Source organism: Chlamydotis macqueenii, chromosome 19, assembly GCF_036417535.1.
Source record: "Chlamydotis macqueenii isolate bChlMac1 chromosome 19, bChlMac1.mat, whole genome shotgun sequence".
NCBI lineage: Eukaryota > Metazoa > Chordata > Aves > Otidiformes > Otididae > Chlamydotis > Chlamydotis macqueenii.
Window position 1 is genome coordinate 2,957,379 of NC_141574.1, and position 23,191 is coordinate 2,980,569.

The window sequence follows — 23,191 nt, forward strand, 5'->3', positions numbered from 1 at the left end:
CAGAGATTACCTCAGCAACTTTTGGAGGGACACCATCACCGAGAACTTCCCTGATGAAGCACTGTTGAGTCATATAATAGGAGAGTCCACAAGTTCTCTTGAAAGCATCTTTCAGTCGCTTTAGCTCTATGTCTGTAACTGTATTGAGTGAGAAGAGAGGAGAAAAAAAAAAGGATTTTAGTCAATAAAGATGTCGTAGAAATGCAAGAGTTAAAGGACTCTCAAAATCCTATACACCTTACATTTACCTTTCCAATAAAAAGATAGGAAGAAATGAAATGCATTATTTCATCTACATAGAGGGAAAATCTGACTACTAGAAAATAAGACCTAATAATCTAATCATTCCCCAAAAAGTGAAGTAGACCTGAAGTTAACATCAATGATTATAACAGTTCACTAAGTTTTCTCTGACTGCAATAGCGTATTAGAATTTGTTCGAAATTAAGCACCATTACTGTCACACAAAAGGAAAATAAACTAACTCTAAGATAAATTTTACATTGCATGTACTCCAGACAAATGATCTGTAACCAACAGTGGTGAATATTACTAAAAGCAGCTTCAGCAGCAATTCTTCAAGTTGTTTAATCTAGCAATCAGTTTATTTTCTGTATCAAAAAATAAAAAAAATCACCACTAACATCCTCATAAAATAGTACAGTGGAGCTTGAATTTAACAGGAACACTACAGTTAAACTTTGGATTAAACGTAATTCTTCGCCTAAGATTTTCTTGCACAGTCAAAATCTCATTGCCAGCTAAAACCTGTTCAAACTTGTTCACAATCTGTAAACGCAAAGTTTGATAACATCTCGCTTACACTTGCACGAGCTTCCTGAAAAGCAGTCCCTGCTTTCAGATTTTACAAGCATAAAGTAACTTTCTAACAAAGTGTTTAAGAAGTAAAGTATCTCACTGAACAAAACAAGTTTTTGGTAAAAAATCTAGCTGCAGAGAATAACACACCACGACCTGGATCACACGTAAGTTATCAGGCAGTGCAGAAAGAGCTAGTCACCATCTAGAAGCCAAAAGAAATGACACTGTACATAACCGTTTCACTGTATTTATAGTAAAGCATTGTCCTTCCCTGATATAACAAGCCAGACAGAAACAACACTGACATGGCCAAAAGCTTGTCAAGCTTTTTGTCAGCCAAAATAAAACCCAACACTTGAAAGCTTAATCCAGCCGTCTCTCTAAAGCTTCTGCATTTCAATTAATTCATTCTTCAAAAGAAAAAAAAACCTCTTAGAAGTAAATCACATTGAAACATTTCTCCTTAATTTTAATCTTAGCCAACGTTGAAACAGACTAGTGACTTCACTTAACAATTGTGTGTAAAAACAGAAATTGGGTCATGTTTCTTTTTGAATTTTATTATAGATTCTGGGTACTTCTGACCAGAAAAAAAAATTCAAAGGATCTAAGAAATAAACCTGAACTGTGACCCACACAGCACTGGTGCTATCAATTAACATGGATTTGGCAAAAGACATAGTCAAGTTACCATTACCACATATCCTGTTTTAATCAAACAAGCACAGTCTAATTACATGCCAGCAGAACGTTGGTATAATACCGTTACTTGGCTTACACGGCATTAAAATGTCACTATTTCCTATTCCTTTCTATCCAGAGAGTCATTTGCTTTGTGTCTTTACACGTCATGCTTTAACGAATGCTCAAATACTGTTAGGCACACCAGTTAAAGTTTTCCTCCAAGATTTTCCCTAGCTAACTGGAAACAGTCTCAGATATGATATTTGCAACCTGAAGCAGGACTCTCCAAACTCCTCAGCTCTTCTGAATGATGAGAACAGGAAGCAAAATAAAGATTCTGCAAAGAAAAAGACCCTCACGCTATAGCCTTTCCCCCAAACATGTGCAAGAAATTAACAGAAGTGCTTCACATCTGAGGGATGCTCCACCTCTCCTATGCACAACGCAATCACAGCAATTTTTGAGCCAACAGGAACAACTCCCCACCACGTTTGATCAGTAAAAGCTAGGGATTGCTATGGGGACATAAAAAGGGGAAGCTACCAGCTTCGTTATTTTGGCAAGGTAAAGCAAATAACCCAGATCCTAGACAAAACCTAGCAACCATTCTTTGATTAAAATACTTTTAATTTATTGGATTTTTATACGCAGAAGCACACACACATTTTAATAAAAATAGTTACTTCATTCTGTTTTTTTCTCTCCCTCAGTTAATGTTTTTTTTAACTCCTCACCAGTTAACCCAATCCAGTTTGCGGTCATTTGGCAAAAAAGTTCACACACACACAAAGCACGAACTAACCAGATGCTTAAGGCCTACATATTATACTGGACTTCCAAGTGACCTAATCATTGCTCACCGCAAAAATAAGGTTGAAACATACACAGCACATACAGCCACTTAATACAGCATTGGGTCCTTATCGATATTTTCGGGTTTAGTTTCCTGGCTGCACAGAAGATTCAAATACTTTTCATTAAAAATTACAAAGGAAATATCTTTTTCCCCAGCATTGATTTCTAACTACTGATTGTGCGTCCTATGTTCCAGTTTGTTAAAGTTTCTCCCCAGCATGGCAGCACGGTGGGGAGGAGGGTTTGATCGCAGCTGCGCACCAGCACAGTGCTGCGTTCCTGCTGCACCGACAATCCCCACAATTTCGGGGCAGCACGCTTTCACACAACTCCAGTTACCTTCCAGCTGCTGTCACCGCTGAGCCCACTGACTGCAGAGGCGTTTCTCAACACAAACACAAGTACAATCTTGCTGACTTATACTTTTGCATTATTTTCTTGCTAAACTTTAATTAAAAGAAATATAACAGCCCATAGCCACGTAAAACTTCCAATTACTGTTTTAATAGAAAATGTTATTAATCAAATGAACGTGAACTCACTATATGTAATAAGCTAGAATATAAAGTTATTTCAGTCAGTCAGGTACTTTGATAATCATAAAATTTACTGGCCATTTCTTTATGAGATTTACCTGTATTAACAGAAATTAAAGCAATTTGCAATCTGACAACCTTAACTGCAGACCACACCAGTACTCCAGAGATTTTATGTATCACCTTACATCCCTAAGTGCACAAAACAAGTTACATGTTTCCAGGAGTCACCAAAACACAACCACCTCTCCGTGACAGAACTGCACAGAGCAGCGTTTCTTGTGCTAAACTCTTGATGTAACAAAGAGCAGTGAATTAATTTCACCTTGGCAGAGTTGCTGTTCTGCACTTTCACGGGACAGGGAAGCCCTCTACTCTAAGCAAACAGGGCTCACCGTATCACAAGTTAAGACAGCGAGCACGGTGATGAAGCTTAGGCCAAACACATCTTGGAGATACACAGCGCACAAGAGCACTGCATACAGCAGTTTTTGGTATTGCCTTGAGCACCCACGACTGCCAGGAGTGTATTTCAGGCAGTGCTCAGGAACAGGAAAATCCCATCCACACATATCTGCCATGAAACAGAAGTGACTGAGGTCCTACCAAAAGATGGGTTGGCGAGGAGAAGATCGGGGAAAAAAAAAAAAAAAAACAACAACTTACCAATCAGTACTGCTAACACCTTCAAAAAGAACTGTCACTACATCATTTAATAGGAGATGATAAGTTGATACTGCCAGTCCATGTTACATTTCAAAAGCAAGTTATTAGTGTTAGAGACCATGCAATATTAGTGTTTGCAGGCAGAAATGACAAAACAGGTCATGGAATTACAGGAAAGGTAATTACTCCCATTCCTTCCCGAGGACACATTAAAATGACAGATGCTGCCCATTTAAAATAATCTGTAAAGCCTTGTAAAAATAAGTTCATTATAAATTTAGATCCAGGCACATGAAAGTACTACTGAAATGAACAAAGTATTAATCAAAGATACTACCAAGGTTTACTATGAGTCTGGAAGACAAATGAAATATTTGAATACAAAATCCCGATTTCTCAACATAGAGATACGTATGTTGAGAGGAAATAAAACAGAGTCTCAAATTATGAAAGTTCCAGAAGCAATACATCTATTACTATAACATGAAAAATTAGAACACTTACACACCCACAAGCTATCTTTTTTCTCTCAGTTCCAAAAGTCCTATGCAGCCAGCATCAGAGATTGTAGAGATATTTTTAATCCCACCTTTAGACATAAATGTAGTTAACAACCCTGTTTCCTACACTGACTTAAGTTCCTTCATTAAGTATATTCACCTTTTCCAAAGGCATAGTCTTAGCAAACACTTTCAGGAGACAATTGCCTACAAACACCTAAGAAAAGGCCATTCACGAGCTTTCATTAGACAGACAGACGCTACAGTATCACTTACTCTGTTGCTGCACTCATAACCTGACAGTGCAAACAGACCACGTGAGACTTCCCAAAATAAGTTTATGGTAGCCACCACAGCAAAAACCATCTCCACACTGCTCCTACCAATACAGGTGGCACAACCTCAATATTACGGCAGAGAAACCAATGCAATTGGAACTGCAGACCTAATTCTTTACACCTCAAGATTACAGAAGCTAACTTTTTATTGTTAGTTTCTAATTCAAAATTATAAAAACTATTTTCAGTAGTTAGATACCGTATTCTAATTCTTAAAATTGTATCTGCCAAAAACCACCATTGAAACAAATGGTTTCTTCCGCAACAGGAAAAGTCTCAAACTATATCATTCTGTCTAGGGAACTTTTACTAAGGCAAACTTCCTCACTGCTACCTTGGCTGGATGGTTTCCAGTAGTTAAAGACAGTTTAACAGAAAAGTAGTGCTGCTTCCAAGTCCCCAGGGAATATCTGAGCTCTAGTTTGTTTAATAAAGTTTAAATGAAACCACGCAACCTCAGCTAAAAATGTCACCGCAACTTACAGTAATTGTAACAAACCTTCAGCTCATTCAACTGCCGAGGATATTCTTAGTTTAATAGTGTTACTTAAACTTAATGCTCTTTCTATGGATTTATGCCTCTACTACTTTTTTAAACTCACATCTGTCTAGGTAATGGTTTGTGTAGCACCTTCCAAAACAATCCCGTGCTGGAAACCACCCTCTTTCCACTGCTTTCACTCCACGCATTTATCACCAAGCCATCTTGGAGTTTTCCTTTTAGAATAAAACTGTGTATGAAGGTCAAACTATGCAAGTCTAGATGCCCAGCTCCAGACTTAAAACTTTATTTTCCCACCCACGTAAAGCTGACCTGAATTTCAGAGGTGATTCCCGTCAGCTGTGTCACTGATATAAAAGGGAGCTGCAGGGAATCTGCCTCAGAAAATAATAAAAAAAAAAAGCTGCATTTATGTAGAAGTCTAATATTGGATATCAACACTCTGGACGTTAGATACATAGCATTCCATTTGAAAAAGGAAGGCAGGGAACACAGCTAGGTTACTCCCCTTCTCCTCACCCTACTTACAACTCACAGGGTGTGCAAAAACAAGGTTAATTATCTGAAGTATTTACTGTCTAATACTCAAATTCTGTAACATTTACAATCAGCTACTCTCAAATTTAAAGTTTGTATAAAAAATGGAGTCCAAATAGTGTACATAAAACAACAATTTATGTATCAAAATTTCTCTTCAGGCAGCAGATGCTATTCTTTTTGCTTACCCACTCTGCAACATTAAAGTACATCTTTAGATGTACCTCAAGTCCAGTTTAACTAAACTAAGGTGGAGGAAATCAACCCTTACAGTGGTTGCAGACACATTCTCTGTTCATTTTAGTAACTTTTCTATTTCCACATTCTGTTGCACTAATCCCACTCTCACTTTCTTGTCTTCATCTTGGAAAGTTTTAAAATGAATTGTGAGTAATGTATGGCTCAACGTACAGCACAACCTCTGTCACTTCAAGACCAAGGTCATACTGAAAAGCACAGGGTAACTTTATACCACAAACGCCTGTGCAAAACTCAGTAAGCTAGGAAGGAAATACCTGTCTCAGCAAAAGTTACTCTGCTGCTACAAGACTGCTAGTGAAATTTTTTAAGAGTCATCATAAAAATCACAGAATCATGATAGAATCATCATATAGTTTGGGTTGGAAGGGACCTGTAAAGGCCACCCAGTCCAGCCCCCCTGCCAGGAGCAGGGACATCTCCAACCAGATCAGGTTGCTCAGAGCCTCGTCCAGCCTGGCCTTGAACGTTTCCAGGGCTGGGGCGTCCACCACCTCTCTGGGCAACCTGGGCCAGTGTGCCACCACCCTCAGCGTAAAAAATCTCTTCCTTATGTCTAATCTAAATCTACAAATATGACTACATAACTAAAAACACCTAATATTGATACTTTTGCTTGTTCACTTCATATCCTGCAAAAAGAAATAGAAGAAAATGGTTCTATCAAGGCCAATTCTTCACTAATAGAAGTACCTACTTTGCATACTCTGTCACTTCCTTAGAGACTAATGAATCTAATCCAACATTTGTACAAGTTCTCTGAATAGTGTGTTTTACTCAAATACTGTAAGAAAGTCGTTAAAACCTGCCCGAATCTTTTTTTTTTTTTTTCCCCTCTAAAGATGCAACACTAGGAGTGCTATTGAGGTCAAGAACTAAGAACTGCCACGCACCACGGTCTCTGCTTGGCAGGAGTAACTGACTACCACCTAAAGCAAGAACTAACAGAGTAACTCACCCTCCCATCTTTCCAACGCCCTTGCTAAGAAGTTTAAAGATTTACAGATGCACTGAAGAGAAGCAACACCAAAATTTGCAAGCAAGGACTGCTGCTTAAGACGCAACAGTTCACACGTGAATGTTAAGCATTATAAGAAACAAATATTTATTTTGAAGTGACCCTGCCTAAAGGTTAAAAGAAGTGGTCAGTCAGGCTTAATGGATTTATCACAGCTTATATAACATAATTACCATATACCTTGTCTGTGAAACCTGCTATGAGAGTGAGCACAGTAAATGCATTTTAAAATTCCTACTTAATGTTTCCTAGGAAAGTCAGGCCAGACACAAAAAAATACCTTCCTTTATAATGCTTCTTCCCCTACCCTTCAAAATTCAAGCTCAATTATGTAAAATGCTGTGGTGATACAGAATGAGATATAAAATGCAGCTTTCAAAAGCAAACAGTTGTCTGTTGCAGTAAAGGAGAAGAACAAAAGCCTATCATTTGAACTTTTTTTAATACTGCCAGAGACAGTCAGGCGAGAGCCACTTAACCTCTCCATGTCTTAGTTATCTCAGCACTAAAATGAGTATGAATTCTAGTCTATAGCAGACAGATGTTTGATAAATGGTCTAAGATACTCCGTAAAAGTACCATAAGCTACTACTAAGGAGCTGCTTTAATCAGTGAAAAGGACAGCATTCCAATAGTTTAACTGAGGGGATGTGGAGTTAATCCGCCGTGGCTACTGTAAGCTGACAGCCAATTAACGTAATTATAACAGACTGGACACAGAAACAACACACATATCTGTTTTCTTGCCTCTTGTTAGAGAAAAGTAGCGACTGCTGAAAACAAATCTGTGATTTGCTAACCTCTGTTTACACCAGAATCACAAAAGTAGCATGCAAATCATCACTGCCATTAGCTTGAGTAGCAGTTAAAGCACAAAAAAACTGCTAAAATCTTTGTCTCAAAAGCCTCATTTGGCTACATAAAAAGAAATTATTTATTCAAGTCTACAAGTGAACAGCAAAAAAAAAAAAAGCCAAATCGAGGCATCAGACCACAAAGTATCGACAATGCTGAAAATCAAAACAGGAAACAAATTACCACATAAGCAGGAAGGAAAAACCAGGGGATAAGAAGGTCAGCTAAGGTGAAGGGTCAAGAAACTTAGCGCTCATCTGACCAAGGTGTCTCACCACGTATCTAGTAGGGCTGGCACTTTTTCCCAGAATTGTAAGCATCAAAATGACCACAACACTCTACAAAACACCAACAGACACACACACAAAAAAAAAAATTCTGAATTTCTAATGTCACTACTGGATGAAAAGCAGCTTGCTACGTCAGTTCCTTAAAAAAAAAAGAAAAAAAAAGCCCACAAAAAAATCAGCCCTGCACATCTCAAGTATACAAAGCAAGCAATAATTTGCAACCATCAGCATAAAATTGCATTTATTCTTTACTAAAAATAACCAAACCTGAATTTTCATAAACCAGACGGCTTGATCATCCACCAGAAAGCAAGCAAACTTCACCTACCTCAAGCTCTTCCTGACTTACAGCTCGGGTACTAATAATTCTAATATTTTGATTTTTTAAGTGACAATTTTACAGGTTCAATATCAAACTCAGAGGGCATATAATTCTCTAACCAGACAATTATCTTCCCTGTAATCACTTGCTCAATATTTCCCCCAGGAATCTTCATCCTAGTTATACATGGAAATTTTATTACTTTTTTCATTAGCCTTTATTGTGACTTAATGGCTGCTGTTATGAAGTTGTCAAGAACCAAAGCAATTACTAAAAAGCTTCAAAGAGGTAAAACACACAAGTGAACACAAAGCATGTTTGGGAACAACCTCAAATAAGAACAAACTGCAAAATACAACTGAGATAAATGAACCAGCTACGACTAAAAAGAAAACCTCCACGCCCACCCGCTCCTGCCAAAAAGGAATCCACTTGAGAATATTTTGGGGGAAAACATAGACAAAAAAAATCCTGCCTCCCCTAATGAAAAATTTAATCCACTCTTAAGGAATCTTCCATAAACAGAGCATCAAAAATGGCACCATTCAAATCAAACAGTGCATCTCACTAAAAACTTAACAGCCTTACCATGACATTTACCACTAACAGGAATTTAATGATCACAGCAACACAGTTTTGGTATTTAAAAGAGTAAATAAATCAAATTATTCGGTCCATTTGTATTTTTTCCTGCTGCTTATTGTTTGGGTTTTGGTAGCAAGGGGGCTCATCCTGGGGATAAAGCTGTTCTTGGTTCCATCAGACCTTACCATGACACGTATCAAAGGTTTAACATCTTGTGTGTGGAGAGCGGAAGAAGATTTAGTTATTACAATAGGATTTGCCAATTTTCTGTAACATGAATACTTAGCATTTATGCAACGCTTTTAATCTTCAAAGAGCTTACTTCTCACAGTTACCATCCTCAAAAAGAATGCCATTAAGTATTATTAGCCTCCTTTACCCATCTGTAAAGTATCTCCGTCGGGGCACGCACTGTCACATTGCTATTTGGATTATGTTTGCTCCAAGCAAAGCTAATCAGCACAGGTTCTGTGACAACCCTCCCCATAAGACTAGTGTGGATAGGAATCGCTACATAATAGCCCCAGTAGTGAAATAATCCTCCCACCATCCGAGCACTTAAATCTTATTGGCTATATTTTATATCCTCAGGATATAAAATATAAAGGAGCCTAGTTTTATATGCCTACCAGTCCAACCCTGTCAGCCACAGAAGAAAATTGAAAGAATCTGAAAATTCAGAAACCTCTGCAGATTATTAAAATGACTTTTACCATACCTATGACTACAAATTTAAGTGCAACAGACTGTAATTCTAGGGACAAAAGTAATTATTGTTATCAATTAAAAAAAAAAAAAAATGGTAAACTCATTCCCAGTGACTGATCAAGAAACCGCGTCTGGGATGCTGACCTTCACCTGAGCAGAGTCATCGCTCTTTGCCTGGTTTCTAACCCCTTCATTCCTCATTTTTCTTTCATTTTCCACTACTGTTTTCTTCTGATGCTTCTTCATAGTTTACGTAGTTTGTACATGACTTCCTAGGATGACGGTTTTAGCTCTGAATCTTCTCAGGATTTAGAATGGATATGTAGTTCCATTTAGATTAGAAACAAAAGTCTGCTCTTCTGACCTGGCCCATCATCAGTTTTCCTGGCAAATGCACTGGAAGTTTGTACTGTCACAGGTGACCAGAACAGCTTCTGTCACAATTCAGAAAAGATGCTTCCGCTTTATTATCACCATGAAAACCATTCAGACATTTATGCTTGTTAAGATAAACAAAATTACATTATATAACTCATTTCCAAGAAATAAACAGCCTATTAAAATGAAAGGGAAAGGCAAATGCCAACTATGTAAATGCAAACACCACATAAGGACCTTGCAACAAAATTAATTCTTATATAACAAATATTTCATATCCTGTCTCCCAACAGTGTCAAAGAACTAAGTGCAGCTATACTATGAACTGTTCTTTAATTTCAAAAATATCATCTAAACCTGAAAGTTAAGCATAATCTGCAACCTGTGCATAGGAAGGCAGTGTTTTCCTATAGCCTTTGGTGAGGACTAAGGGTAAGGAGTCCTAATTTGCGATTGCTGGTATAGTTCTGATCAAGTATTTACTCAAGTGTTAGTCTCTGGCAGCTAAAAGAACCAACTCCAGGTAAGCATAGTACTTAAATACTATAAGTAAAGAATAATAAAAGATCTAGATAATGTTTACACACTGCTAAATCTTCATTTCTAAAGTTAGAAGAAAAATATTACTTGCTTGCAAATCCAGTGTCTTGGCAGAAACGCATTACACACATGTATGTACACATACAGCTGACGGACAATAAAAGGCGCTCTATGTTGTTAAGCCTTCCTACTCTCAACTTCTGGGGATACATTTGTTTAAAATACACTCTGAAACTCAGATGGAAAGTGAGCTATTTCAGTGTCAGGTCACAAACTTACATCCTGTGTGACACTGTTACAAATACATGGTAACAAGTTTGCTATACAATCTGTGAATGGCTGAAAAACAAAAGCAAACTCACAAGCAGAGACTCTAGCCTATATAGTCAAGAAATGAAATCAAAATTAGCATGTGGTTTGTTCTAAGACCCTATTACATGTTTGGTAGAACACCAAGAACTGAATCAGAGATGTTTTCTAACAGACAAGAGCAAAAAAATTAGCATCACTGTCTCCAAAGTCCATTTCCACTGCTGCATCTCCTATTAAGAGGATTCTCCACAAACATGCAATGATTCATATTTTGAAGAACTATCCTGAACTCCTCTGTTACAAGATTCATCTCTGAAAATATTCATCAGTAGATGCACACTATTCCTAAGGTCCTACATTTAGAAGAATAAAACAGTGTATTTAGATATCCTATGTAACAGCTGTACGGGAAACCGCCTTACAGTAATTTTACTGCCACTGACCAGGTTAGATCGATGTGATGACTCAAATGTCAGAGTTCCATATAAACACATTGTCTCACAGAAAATATAGAAACAGAAAAGGTATTAGAATAACTTAACGTCAAAGAGCTACAATGCCCTGAACAGCGTCAGCAGTTGGAATCTCTCCCTGAATCCCTGAAGAGACTCACAAGACACCCCCAAGGACATTACAGTCTCTATTAGAAGTAGTACATTTACATAATAAATTATGAATATTTTATATGAAGATACATTTATAAAATATTTTCTATTCTGCTTTTTAACCTCTGTTGTTCTAATACCCTGGCTTCCGCAGGTATTTAGCCAGTGCTCTATATTAGAATTAGTGTATAATGTGGTTCCTTCCTCCTTTAACCTACCTACATTTCAACCTACTCGTTATTTAAAGAACAAGATTAGTTCATATGAGACATTTACCCAACTCTTCTTTAAGCAAAGTGATTAGAAGACAACATTAAATTGCAGGTAACACAAAAAGTGGGGAATTTGTTAACGGCAAAAAGATAGACTATAATTCTTTAGGAAAAGAAAAATCACGTTGTTAACTGCAAGACTGGAAAATGGGGACCAAAACATTCTTACATTACTTTTCCACTGATAAGAACCTTCGTTAACATCCTCACAGAATACAGAGCAGGCTATATCAACTACTCTAACTGCTGAAGATGATTTTTCTTAAAACAATGCTGCTTCAGCTATGCAAAGTGCAAATCCACTTTTCTAATTTTTAAACTAAAATCCAGGATTCAACTGTATCACATTGTTAGGAAAAACATGGTAAAAATCTTCTTTAAAAGACAAAGCAATTTCCAGTGCAGAATAAGATTTTGTTTCTGGATAACACCTAATAACCAGAAATGTGGATTGAAAGGAAGTGCTTCTTCAGCCCAAAATAGACTCATGATGCCATATTCAAGTTCATTTTTAGAACATATTTAATCTGCAAAACTGAAGTTCTCATAATTACTAACCCAATACTTCCAGTTCTTTTTCTTTACATCCACAGACTTATTAAATCTGGCACTTCCTGTTCTGCTTAGGTTTCTGAGTTTCTTCCACATTTTTTTCATTCAAAGTTTCAGAATTTTAAAAGAACAATTTTCCAAACTAATGTAATGAGATTGATCATTTAAAATAGTCAAAAAAGCCAACTAAATCAGTCTTGTGATCACTTGTACAGTTCCACTGAGACCATAGCATGTACCTGTTAAGTATTTCATTTCACGACGTGCTGCCAAAGCAGTCTGCCACCAGACAAAACCTGGGCATTTCCATTATCACTATAAATTCAGATAAGCAATATCAATTCAAAATACAAAAGAAATGTAAGCATACATTCTATATTAAATACTTAACATGAAATTAAATGGTATGAGTGGATGACAACGGAAAGACCAGCTAACAAAAACATAGATACAATGTGAATAAAAAGCGCAGCTTATGAGGAAGAATTCAAAAGGGCTGCTAATAGCTTTTATTTTTAAAGGATGAAGAATACATTTCTATGCAGAATGCAATTATCTCTTATTTTGGCCTGGTGACATTGCCTTGCATAACCGGGTCCAAATCACACTTTAAACTAAGCGAAACAGCTTCAAAGGATTTGGACATCACCAAAAAACCATCAAAATAAGTTTTGTACAAGGCACTGGAAAGTACAGCTTGTATTTCCCTTTGTAGTTGATGGTTGGAAGCACATACGGCACACTGATAAGTGATGTGGCTGCCTCGCTCCAGACCAGTTCCACACTGCCTTTCTCCGCAGCTCACGAGATGCACCTGCAGAGAACCTGAGCAGAAGAGAAGCCAAATCCCTTTTTAAGGTACAGAATGTCTCACTGACTGCTTAAAACCATTCTACAAGTCAAACCTGAAGTGTAAAAACCAAACCAAACCAATGTGTAAAGCCAGATGGTATTTCTGCCCATCTTCCCAGTTTGGCCAAAGTTACCCATTACAAGTAAGAGGCTGTCCTGCGAGCTTCAACGGCATCCTTGTCCCAGAAACTCGGGACGGTGTGGAGCACATTCCCCCTTAATAAACTGGTGAACACGTTAACCTATGCACCTCACGAATACCATTCTAGAAAAGAGATAGTTATTTTGCCCCAAACACACCACATGGGAAGCACGGTGCGTTATTAGCCTCATCAGCACATTTCCATGTGATAGGAGAGGCTTGTCACGTGTTGTGATAGGCTAAAAGGAGAAGGGAGAGGAGGACTGAAACACCCTGGAGATCATGGCATGTCACTCGATACGCCAGCTCACCCTGCCTGTGATAGCTAATCACTTCAGCGGAGGTAATGATTCAGGTAAGTAACAATTTCACTGCTCTCGTCATTTTTAAATTAAGTAACGTATACAATGGTAAATAAACCCCGGTCAGTACAAACTGCCTTGATTATTACTTGTCCAGGCGTGTCTCAGGCATATCCTATTTTGCCTCAAAATCAAATAAAGGCCTTGTTGCAAATGTTAGCCGATTTTTAAAAGAAAGTAATGTTGTTAAACTAACGGATTATTTAACCAATAAACCCACATCTCCAGCCACATGTCAGTATTACACCAAAATAATGAAGGAATTAATTTTTTGTCGTTATAATGAACGACTTAATGGTCTACACAGAAAAATGCTGTGATTGATTGTAACCTGCATCAGTTTTTAAACAGATTTGGTGAACCACTACAAAGACTATATGCAGACACATTTTGTTTCAAACCAAGATCTGAACTCAGCTTATATCCATTAAAAATCCAGAACAGCTTTTAGACCACTTTAATAAAAATGCAGTTAAGAGATGCATTCTTTCCAAACATGTTGCCACCTATAAAGAATATGCTCAATTGTAAACACAAGCTTATTAAAAACCCTCCACTTCTCAGAGGTGTTAAAATAAATCATGTAAAAAAGAAATGCTAAGTATTATTACACAGCTAAGCTGAAAACACTAGAGCTATACAGACACAGTCATCACTAACAAAAGTAAGATGACCCTGAAGAAATCACAAAAGACAACCTGCATTAGGATTTTGCCACTCTTTAGGCAGCAGGGTATTTTTATTCCAGTAAGTGCTAGCAATAATATAGTATTCAAAGTTTCATGAATTAGACCCTTTCAAACTCTGAGGCAGAATCTACCTTAATGGATTTTTCTCCTACATTCATCTTTGCCCAAAGACTTCATTGTCTCATTATGTAAATAACCTTTTCATATGAAAATTAAATGTTAAAGATGCTTTTTGTAGTTCTTCAATACTGCAGATATCACATGGACATTCACAGCAATTCAGACTAAGTATAACTTCAAGGAAAAGCAACTCCTTCAAGCAATATAACAAATTAAGAAATAACTTGTTTTTAAAATAATTAAAAATTGAAAGTCTTATTTAGAGTTCATGTCCAGAGCTTTCCTTCCTATACAGAAATTTAAACTAGGGAATCATCAGTTTCATTATGAAAAACACTGACTAGATTGTAAAATGTAGTTCTGAAAATAGCATGCAGAACTCAAAGACCTGCCCCTATACCTTCACTACACTCTCCAGCTCATTGGATGTTCCTTGGAGAAGTCAGCTAGCTGTCAACACCCATCTGGAGCTCATCTAAAGAGAGGCTGGGCAGTTTGAATCAAACACTGTGTGCTCCTGAGCACCCTCCAGTGAACACCAATTCCCATGTGTTATTCAAAATAATTCTGTACGTTACCACCAAATAGTTCAGTACTGCTAACTACTGCTAACTACCCAGGATGCAGTACAAAGCTGATAGCAAACACAACATTCATTACAAAGGCAAAGACTCAGCAGTCAAGGATGGGCAGAACAAGCCTCATGCTGCTTCTACTCATCAAGAACACAACTTCACTTCACAGGTGTCCGTAAGTACCTTACTCTGTCAGGTTCCATGGTGAGACACCAAACACTTCTTGGTGCACTCCCAGTCCCTCAGTCAGCAGGAGTGAAACAACACCACAGCTCCCAACCCAAGGAGGAACACAGCATCTGCTCAGCCCAGGAGAACTCAAGTGGACGCACAGCTCCCCACTGAGCAAATCCTTAAAATTAATACATTACTGTTAATAACCCAGGAGGCCCTAAAAAACCCAACTGGGCAACTCTCATTTACAACAGTCCTTAAAATAACTCAGTCAGTTGACAGAAATAATTCCGGTATTTGAAAATGCAACACTTGTTCTACCCCTCCTCCATTTCTTTTCTGTAAGCTCACTGTATTTTTAATTTCTTCTTGGACCAAAACAAACCAGGATTATTTTTAAAGTAATTAGTAGCTAAGCCATACAGATGCCATGATAAGAGCTCAAGGTCATACAACTCATTAGACCTAGCTGGCACTCCCCATATCCCAAATTATTTAAAACAAATCTATGAATTCACAATCTAGCCAAAATTGTACTTAATCTTCAGAAGATATTCTGTCATTTTTTAAACTACAGACATTAGTAACATCTGTTTTTTTCAAATACAGAAAAATCATAATGAATCCTATCACAAAGCAGTTGTAAAATAATCTTAATTTATAGAATTAAATAGACATAGCATGCCTCACGTAATCACATTACGTGCTAACGCTATGTCCTTTTTTATTCTCACAAAGCTTGTCATCCCTTCCCAGGCCCATTTTTTGAATGTGATTTCATTTTTTTGAGTACTAAAGAACTGAATGCCGTACTTATTTTATGAAATGAGACAGTAGGATGGCTTCCCTTTGCACAGAAGAAAGGGGGTGAGGGTTGTTTTACTCATTTCTGCCATAGTGCCAGCAGCCAGAAAGCCTAATACTGTAACAGGTCAAGTACAACAGGACTCAAGTAGCCTCCTCTTTTTTTTTTCCCTTTCACATTTCATTAGAGATACTTCACATCATTTTGAAAAGCTTTCTAGTTTCTATTTTTGTCTTATTTTATTTTCTCTGTAGCATACTGTCAGGTAGATTCAGGACCCTGATGTTATATTTCATAAAAACAAAGCTTTACAAAATTCAAGATGAACAGAAATATTCCACAGAATCTAGCAGGTTGCAAGTATCTCGGGAGGTCATCCAGTTCAACCTTGTGCTTGAAACTGGGTCAACGCTGAACTCAAACCAGTTTGCAGAGGGCTTTATCCAGGCAGGTCTTGAAAACCTCTAAGGATAAAAGTTCAACAACTTTCTCTGGGCATGTATATATATTTTTTTTTTAAAAAAAAAAAAAGGCCCGCTACTACAGGAGTTAAAAACTAGAAACTGATAGGAAAGAGGCAACCATGAAAATAACTGACTTCATTGATTAAAATACAAGAAATAAAGCAGAACAAGCAAGAGTTATATGAGCTGTGAGATATATAGGCATATAATCTATAAAACAAATGTTTGGAGTACTCAATTTTAGTTTATATCAATATAATAAAATACATTATATATACAATAGCCTGATAGTGTACTTTTAGCTTATATCAAGATGTTTAACTCTCAAAATGAGGATTTGTTCAGCTTATCCTTTAACTTCCATCCACGACGACTGGAATGATGTTATCTATTTACGCTCATTTGGCAGCTTTCCTGACCGCTTTGATTCGAATCTCTAGTAACATGCTGCCAGGACAAAAAATGCATCTATTATGAGACTACTATTACTTAGAGAGACAATTCACCTGTTGAAGTGAGAAACTAGAGGACTCCCAACATTCACTGAATCATATTTCAAGGTTTTGAGGGCTTTTTGCTTTAAGGTGTTCAATTGCTTCTTGTTTATGAAATGCCTATATTCTTAAATCCTCTCTTATCAGACTTAAATCACAGTGTGCACATCCAACATTTGAGCACTCGCTCACCAAGTTACTGCCATGCGTGGTACAGCTGGACTTGGGAGCCATCTAAGAATTACTAAAAACCTACTAAAAGGTACGCAATCAGCTCCCTCAGAACATGGCACCCACAAAAGCCTAAGCAAAAGGCAACGTTTTCATCTTAACTCGTAAGTCTTCAACTGGTGTTTCGTAAAGAACTTCTAAAGACCGCAAAAGGCATCTCAGGAAAGGAAACTTACTGTTAGTTGACTTAAGTTCACTATACAAATGTTCCTCATTTCCAATAGGAAATAACTTGGGCAGTTATAAGTAAGAAGAGGTTGAAAACCACTGAGTACACTTCTCTAAACTTGGAACCTGAAGTAAAAGAAGAGAAAGTGGTCACTGCATCTCAGCAGATGAAGAATTAAAGATAAATAACCTCTCTTCTAATAGTAGCCTCTTTTTCATCAGTTCATGGAAGTTTAAGTAGAATTCCCCAAGTCACTTGCGCGTTGTAGTACACATTTAGCAGAGAGTACTGAGGTATCCTCCCAAAACAAGCATCAGAACTGAATGCCAAAGTTGTGAAATAATTACTGCTCTGTGAATTTGAGTGGCTGCTTGTAGCTCTACAGATTTATAAACAGGAAGTGTGAAGCTATGCATTCATACCTGCTTTAATCATATGACAGAGCCCTAAAGCCATCAAATACTGGCTGACATGACAAGTCTCGCTGTACAATCCAGACCGTCTCAACAGTGGCTCCTATTCATTCTGATAACTAAAGAGAAAAAGAAGGCTGAGATAGATCTAGGCATTTTCATCACACGCATCTGAAAACTCAAAGCTCCTTTAAAAAAGGATACAGGTTTACAGCCCTCAAAAACAACATATCTTGAAGAAGGTTCACCTACCTATGGTGTTCAAGCACTGTTTGGGTGTTTTTTTCCACAGATATGAGAGAAAAGAAAGTAGAACAATTGCCTTTGTGGGATATAGAAAGAAGAGAATAAACCACTAAAATGGTTCCCGAATCATTTTTCCTAAAAATGCATCTGGGATTTTAGAAGTTAATTTCATAGTCTGGAGTAATAAAAAGTAGTCGTCTAAGGGCTCAAGGGCTGAGTCCATGGATTCTGTCACCAGCTTGAAATCAAGACAACCTCAAACAGATGATTATATATTTGCACAAGTTCTCCATCATCCTTTTGTCAGATTTATTACATCTGTACGCTTGAGGATGTTAATGATCAGACACCAGATATATATGCCTTGATTTAAATAAAACAAATGTAGCTATTTTTCAAATTCAATCAAGAGACAAAAGGTCATTAGCAAGATTTATCCCCTGTCCATCACATAACATTAGTCATCACTGGAAAGCATACTAACTAACCTTCTCATGGATGAAAGAAGGTTTTCATCGCTTTGAAGGGCTTCCTGTTCTCCAGTTGGTAGCATCTTTGAGATACACAAACAGGAAAGAAAACTGTCTTCAAAAACTACTATTTCACAACCTCTCCAGAGGCAAATCCTGTGACACCAATATATCTGCAAGTTTTGCCTCAGCGTTAGCCGGCATTTTAATTGCATGTACATTTTTGAAAGAGAGCACTATTTTTGTTCTTTCATTTTGCTCCTTTACTCAGAGATCATAGTGCACAAAAAAAAACCCCACAGTGAAAGGGATCTATCAGCAGCCACTCATTTCTCCAAACAGCATACTCACTGACCATGCTGACGTTGTGGTAGTTCCCCCTTCTTCCATCCCAGTATACATGCAACAAAAATGTTACCTTGCTCTAAGCAGAAAGAAAACCTCGCCTTCCTCTCTGGCACAAACCGACAGATCCATGATTACTCACTGACATTTCTTTTGTTTAAGTGGTTACCTGACTGAATATTTAGCATACATAAGCTGAAAATGGCCTCAGTTAGCATGACCTGCTCTAAGTAGCATTCACAGAAACTTAGATTATAGATTCTATAATCTCATAATTTTCAAGTATCTTCATAAATTTATGTTCAGTCCACGATTATATTCTGAAAGTCACTTAAGCAGAATACATTAACAGTCACTGGAAAATACAGTCCTCGAGGATCTGAAATCAATTGGCCATCAATACCATGTAGCCATCTCCTTCCTGGGAACCCTTATTAAAATATTCTATACACAACAAGCATAGTGCAGGAGTTGCTATACTACAGCTAATATAACAGTAATAGAAAGTTATCCCTTCCATCATGTTTTATTGGCTCAAAGAGAGCCCTTTAAGGAACCGTGTGTCAAGGCAGCCAGCAGAACAAGTAAAAGATGAGGCAGACTTCAGAGCGCTACCTCCTTGGCATAAGGCAAGGCCCACGCCGGGTAACTCTCAGAGCCAGCAGCCTGATGAACAGAACGGTAATAGAGGAGTCAGAAATCAGAGGCACACACTGGAAAAAGCACCAAACCAAAAAGGGGCACTGACTGAGCCAGGGAAGCCTGTCTGACCTGTAGCACTGCCCTAGGAAGAAAACTGCTGATGGAGTTTAGGGCCAAGAAAAAAAAAAAAAAAAAGCAACTCAAGAGCCACATTACCAGTTTATGCCATCCCAAACTTAGTTTGATAAAATAACCACTATTCTTATGCCCAGTTTGGAATTAAGCACTTCTTTTACTTCACCTATAGTGACCTGTCCATGAATTTCACTTCCTCACAAAGAAGTCATCCTCAGAAGGAGGTCTACAGGGTCAGGAAGGGCTCTCACACAAGTTCAGAACCCATACCTTCTCCACAGCAACAGGCAAAGTAGTGCTTCTGGCTGCTATAAATAAAACGACCATAATTTGGCAATATTCACAAGAAGAGAAGAGATGTCTAAAATAGCATCCTTTACTTTCCACTCCCAAACTTCACAACCAGACACAGACTTTACAGAGCATGAGGGGAAAAAAGGAGACTAACAAGACACAGTGTGACCTGCACTGGTGGACACAAGACAACTTAATCATGCACATCCACACAGCCTCGTCATCCACAGCACAGTCAGCTGTCTGTGCCAACAAGCAGGAAAAAAAAAAAAAAAATTGCAGTACTATCTCATGTTCAAGGGTGAAAAAGGCCATTAGCACTAGATCGCTCTCACATTTTCATCTCCTTGAATAGAAGTTACATTTTAGCTACAGTTATTTATATTGTGAGTGTTTAACCACAAAAACTCTCCTCACCTTCACAACCTTTGGTTACTCCCAAAACGGAACTGCAGAAATAAAAATGCAGGCACTCAAAACTTAAAAGTCAGCCTTATTTTCTGAAGCTTACAGAACCAGCAGCACTCATTGCATTTTTCCAGATATTCTGAACAACCGAAATTAAAACTAGTGTCTCAAAAATATGATCGCCACGTTCGGAATGATGACTACTTCTATTGATTGTTAACCACTATTGATTGCGTATGAAAAAAATCACAGTTGGAGAATTTGTACAATATTACCTAATATAAAACCTTCTCAGCGCTTAACGACGAGGACACGTTACAGAAGGTAGATCTAATTGGACATAAAAAGACATGGCTTGCTTTCTTTATGCTTATGTTTATCCACTATCACCATTTGCTGTTTGTGTCCACATAAATGCCACAAGTACCAGCATGGCTCTGTGCAAGTAACAATGGCCTAACAAACACTGTTTTGATAACTAGCCTGTTTTATACATACAATGATTCACTGGTTAAGTAAACAACATAGTTATTTAGCAAAACATCGATTTATATTAGAGAGCCTAAAACAACCTTTCCTTTCTCCTACAGAAAAACAGTATTAAATGCCTCATACAGATAGAATAACATCAAAGAAAAATATTCCATTCACTGTGCAAGAAATAATTTTTAATAACCTAAAAAAAAAAAAAAATCAATCTTATTTCTACATCAAGTAAACTTTTAATTAGGAAACATCCAGATCAACTTCCTAGATTTTAAAGCAGCATATGAGTTTAAATCTAATTTTAAATTTCAAAATATTTGTTTTTTCTTATAAATTTTAGAATATACATCTTGACCAAATGAATATATGTTCCACTAAAGAGCTTATTTCAAACATTCCCTGTTATATTCAACTTCACACTTCTACCAAGCTAAATTTATAACTCCAGCTCATCTAAAAATACATATACCAATGCTTCCAAAGACTTCCTATACTTTCACTAAAAGTGAAATTCTTCAAGACTGTTACATTTAAAATCTGTAATGAAAGGGAGTTTGAATCACATATTTGTTTCCTCTGCTTGGCAGTATGTTGCTTCATTTCCTATTTGACATGGCACCCCTCAGGGGCTCCACCACTAAAAAAAAAAAAATTAAAGATATTAAATTCTGTTTCACATTCATTTGTTTCTCCTCCTTCAATTAACCCTCAATGTTTCCTCCCAGTTTTCTCTTATCAATCATTACATGCTTCTCAGATATAAGTAGAAATAAAAAGGGTGGCCATGTATTGGTTTGAGTCTACGAATTTTATCCATGCCTTAAATATCAAACAGGTGAACTGCTCTAACAGTCTGTTCCACATCACAGGAATCAGATCAACAATTATAAAAAACTATGCTCCCTGCAAACCATTTACTGTTGAAAATTGCTGTCCCTCTTTGTCCTTGGACTTGGATATCAGTTCTAGAGCAAGGTAGCTGATAGGGTGTAGCTTGCCTGTCGCCTTGGAGCCCTGCAGCTGCAAGTATTCAGCATTTAGCTTGTTTATGTTTTCCCTTCGCTAGTTCCTCTTTTAAAATCTCCAGGAGGAATCTAGAAACGGGTTAAAAAAAAAGCAACATATAGCACAGACCACGCAAGCTACATCCACCTCTCAGCCCCGAGATGCAGATGCGTGCTCCCTATCACGGCCAGCAGCAAGTAAACACGAGGAGCCGGTCGGCAGGAGAGAGCCGTGAGCTGACAGGCGGGGCGGGGAGAGGAGCAGCGCGGCGAGCCCTGTCACATCGGGATGGCAGGGTTTTTCCCCACGCCGTTTTCCCGGGTAGCCGGGAGAGCCGGCAAGCCGCAGGGGAAAGGCAAGGCCGAAGGCCGCCAGACAGCGGGAGGGTCTGGCGGCACCAGCGCCCGCCGGGTGCCTCTGCCCCTCGCCTGAGCGGCGGGAGCGGGACGGCAGCGCCGAGGGCCGCCGGCCGCTGCTGCCAAGGCGAGGGGGCGGCTGGGAGAGGCGATCCTGCCCGCGGCTGCTGCCCGGGCCCCATTATTAAGACAGGGGAGATAAATAAATAAAGGGGGGGGGAGGAGAGGAAGGGGGCGGGGAAGGAGCCTGAGGGAGAGGAACGGCGCAAGTGCCTCCCCGCCGGGGTCCGTCATGGTGGTGCGAGGAGCCACCAGACACCGCCTCGCCGCGCCGCACGCTGACAGGGGCAGAGAGGAGCCCCCTCCCGCCGCCCCCCGCCGGACCTCCCCCTCACCCCTTCGCAGGGCCTCGTCGTAGCTGAGGAAGCCGATGCGGGACTCCTTGGCGCCCATGATGCCCCTCAGTCCATGGCCTCCCCCGCCGCCGACCGGCTCGGCGCCGCGGAGCCCGGGTTGCGCCGCTAGCGACTCAGGAGCACAGGGCGCGGGAGGGGGGAGGCGGGGCGGGCCGGGGCGACCGGGGGGGGAAGGAGGAGGCGGCCGCTCGCCCTCCCCGCCGCCGCCTCCATGACGGGTCACGTGACGAGCCCGCCCGCCGCCCCGCGTCACGTGACGGGGGAGGGCTGTCATGGCCCGGCACCGCCGCCCTTGGCGCCGCCTAACGGACGCGGCGGAGGGGCCCGGCTCCCCTCCCGCCACAGGGGAGAGCCCCGCGTCACGTGACGCGGCCCCACCCGCCTCCCCCCCGCGCTGCCTGCCAGCGGCGCCGGCGCGTGCTTCCCGCCCTGCCTTCAGCTGTTGGCGGGGAGGGGGCGGCTGGCGGGAGCGGCGCCGGGGCGACCGGTGGCCCGGGCAAAGCGAGGCCTTTCTCTGGGGATAGCGAGGGGCGGCGGGGCTCGGAAGAGGCCGACTGGGGCTGTGGAAGCGGGGCCGGGCTCTCGGGCCTTGTCTCAGGCGCCTAGCCGTGCCACACAGGGTACGGAGAGGAAGGGCCTGTGAGGAAGACGTCTCCCTCCACACATACGCTTCGAAATTTGGCCCTTGCGAAGCCGTCCACGCTTTCCGTAGGTGTGCACACAGGCGACGGAGCGAAACGGCCTTTCCTCACTATGCCAGTGC

The 23,191-nt window shown here is 39.6% G+C and overlaps 1 protein-coding gene across 4 annotated transcripts in view; it reads right to left on the minus strand.

Annotated features, from left to right (window-relative positions):
- Window positions 1–22,613, minus strand: part of USP32 (ubiquitin specific peptidase 32) — a 77,002-nt gene extending 54,389 nt beyond the window's left edge. For 3 of the 4 annotated variants that reach the window (XM_086762929.1, XM_086762926.1, XM_086762925.1), the window contains exons 1-2: window positions 22,408–22,613; window positions 11–138 (exon numbers count right to left, since the gene is read on the minus strand). In XM_086762929.1, coding sequence (XP_086619055.1) covers window positions 11–138; window positions 22,408–22,465 — 186 coding nt within the window. In that variant the 5' untranslated portion in view covers window positions 22,466–22,613. Of the gene's footprint in view, window positions 1–10; window positions 139–12,784; window positions 12,961–22,407 lie in introns of all 4 variants that reach the window. The other variant, XM_086762928.1, reaches the window with a different exon arrangement.
- Between the last annotated feature and the right edge of the window lie 578 nt (window positions 22,614–23,191).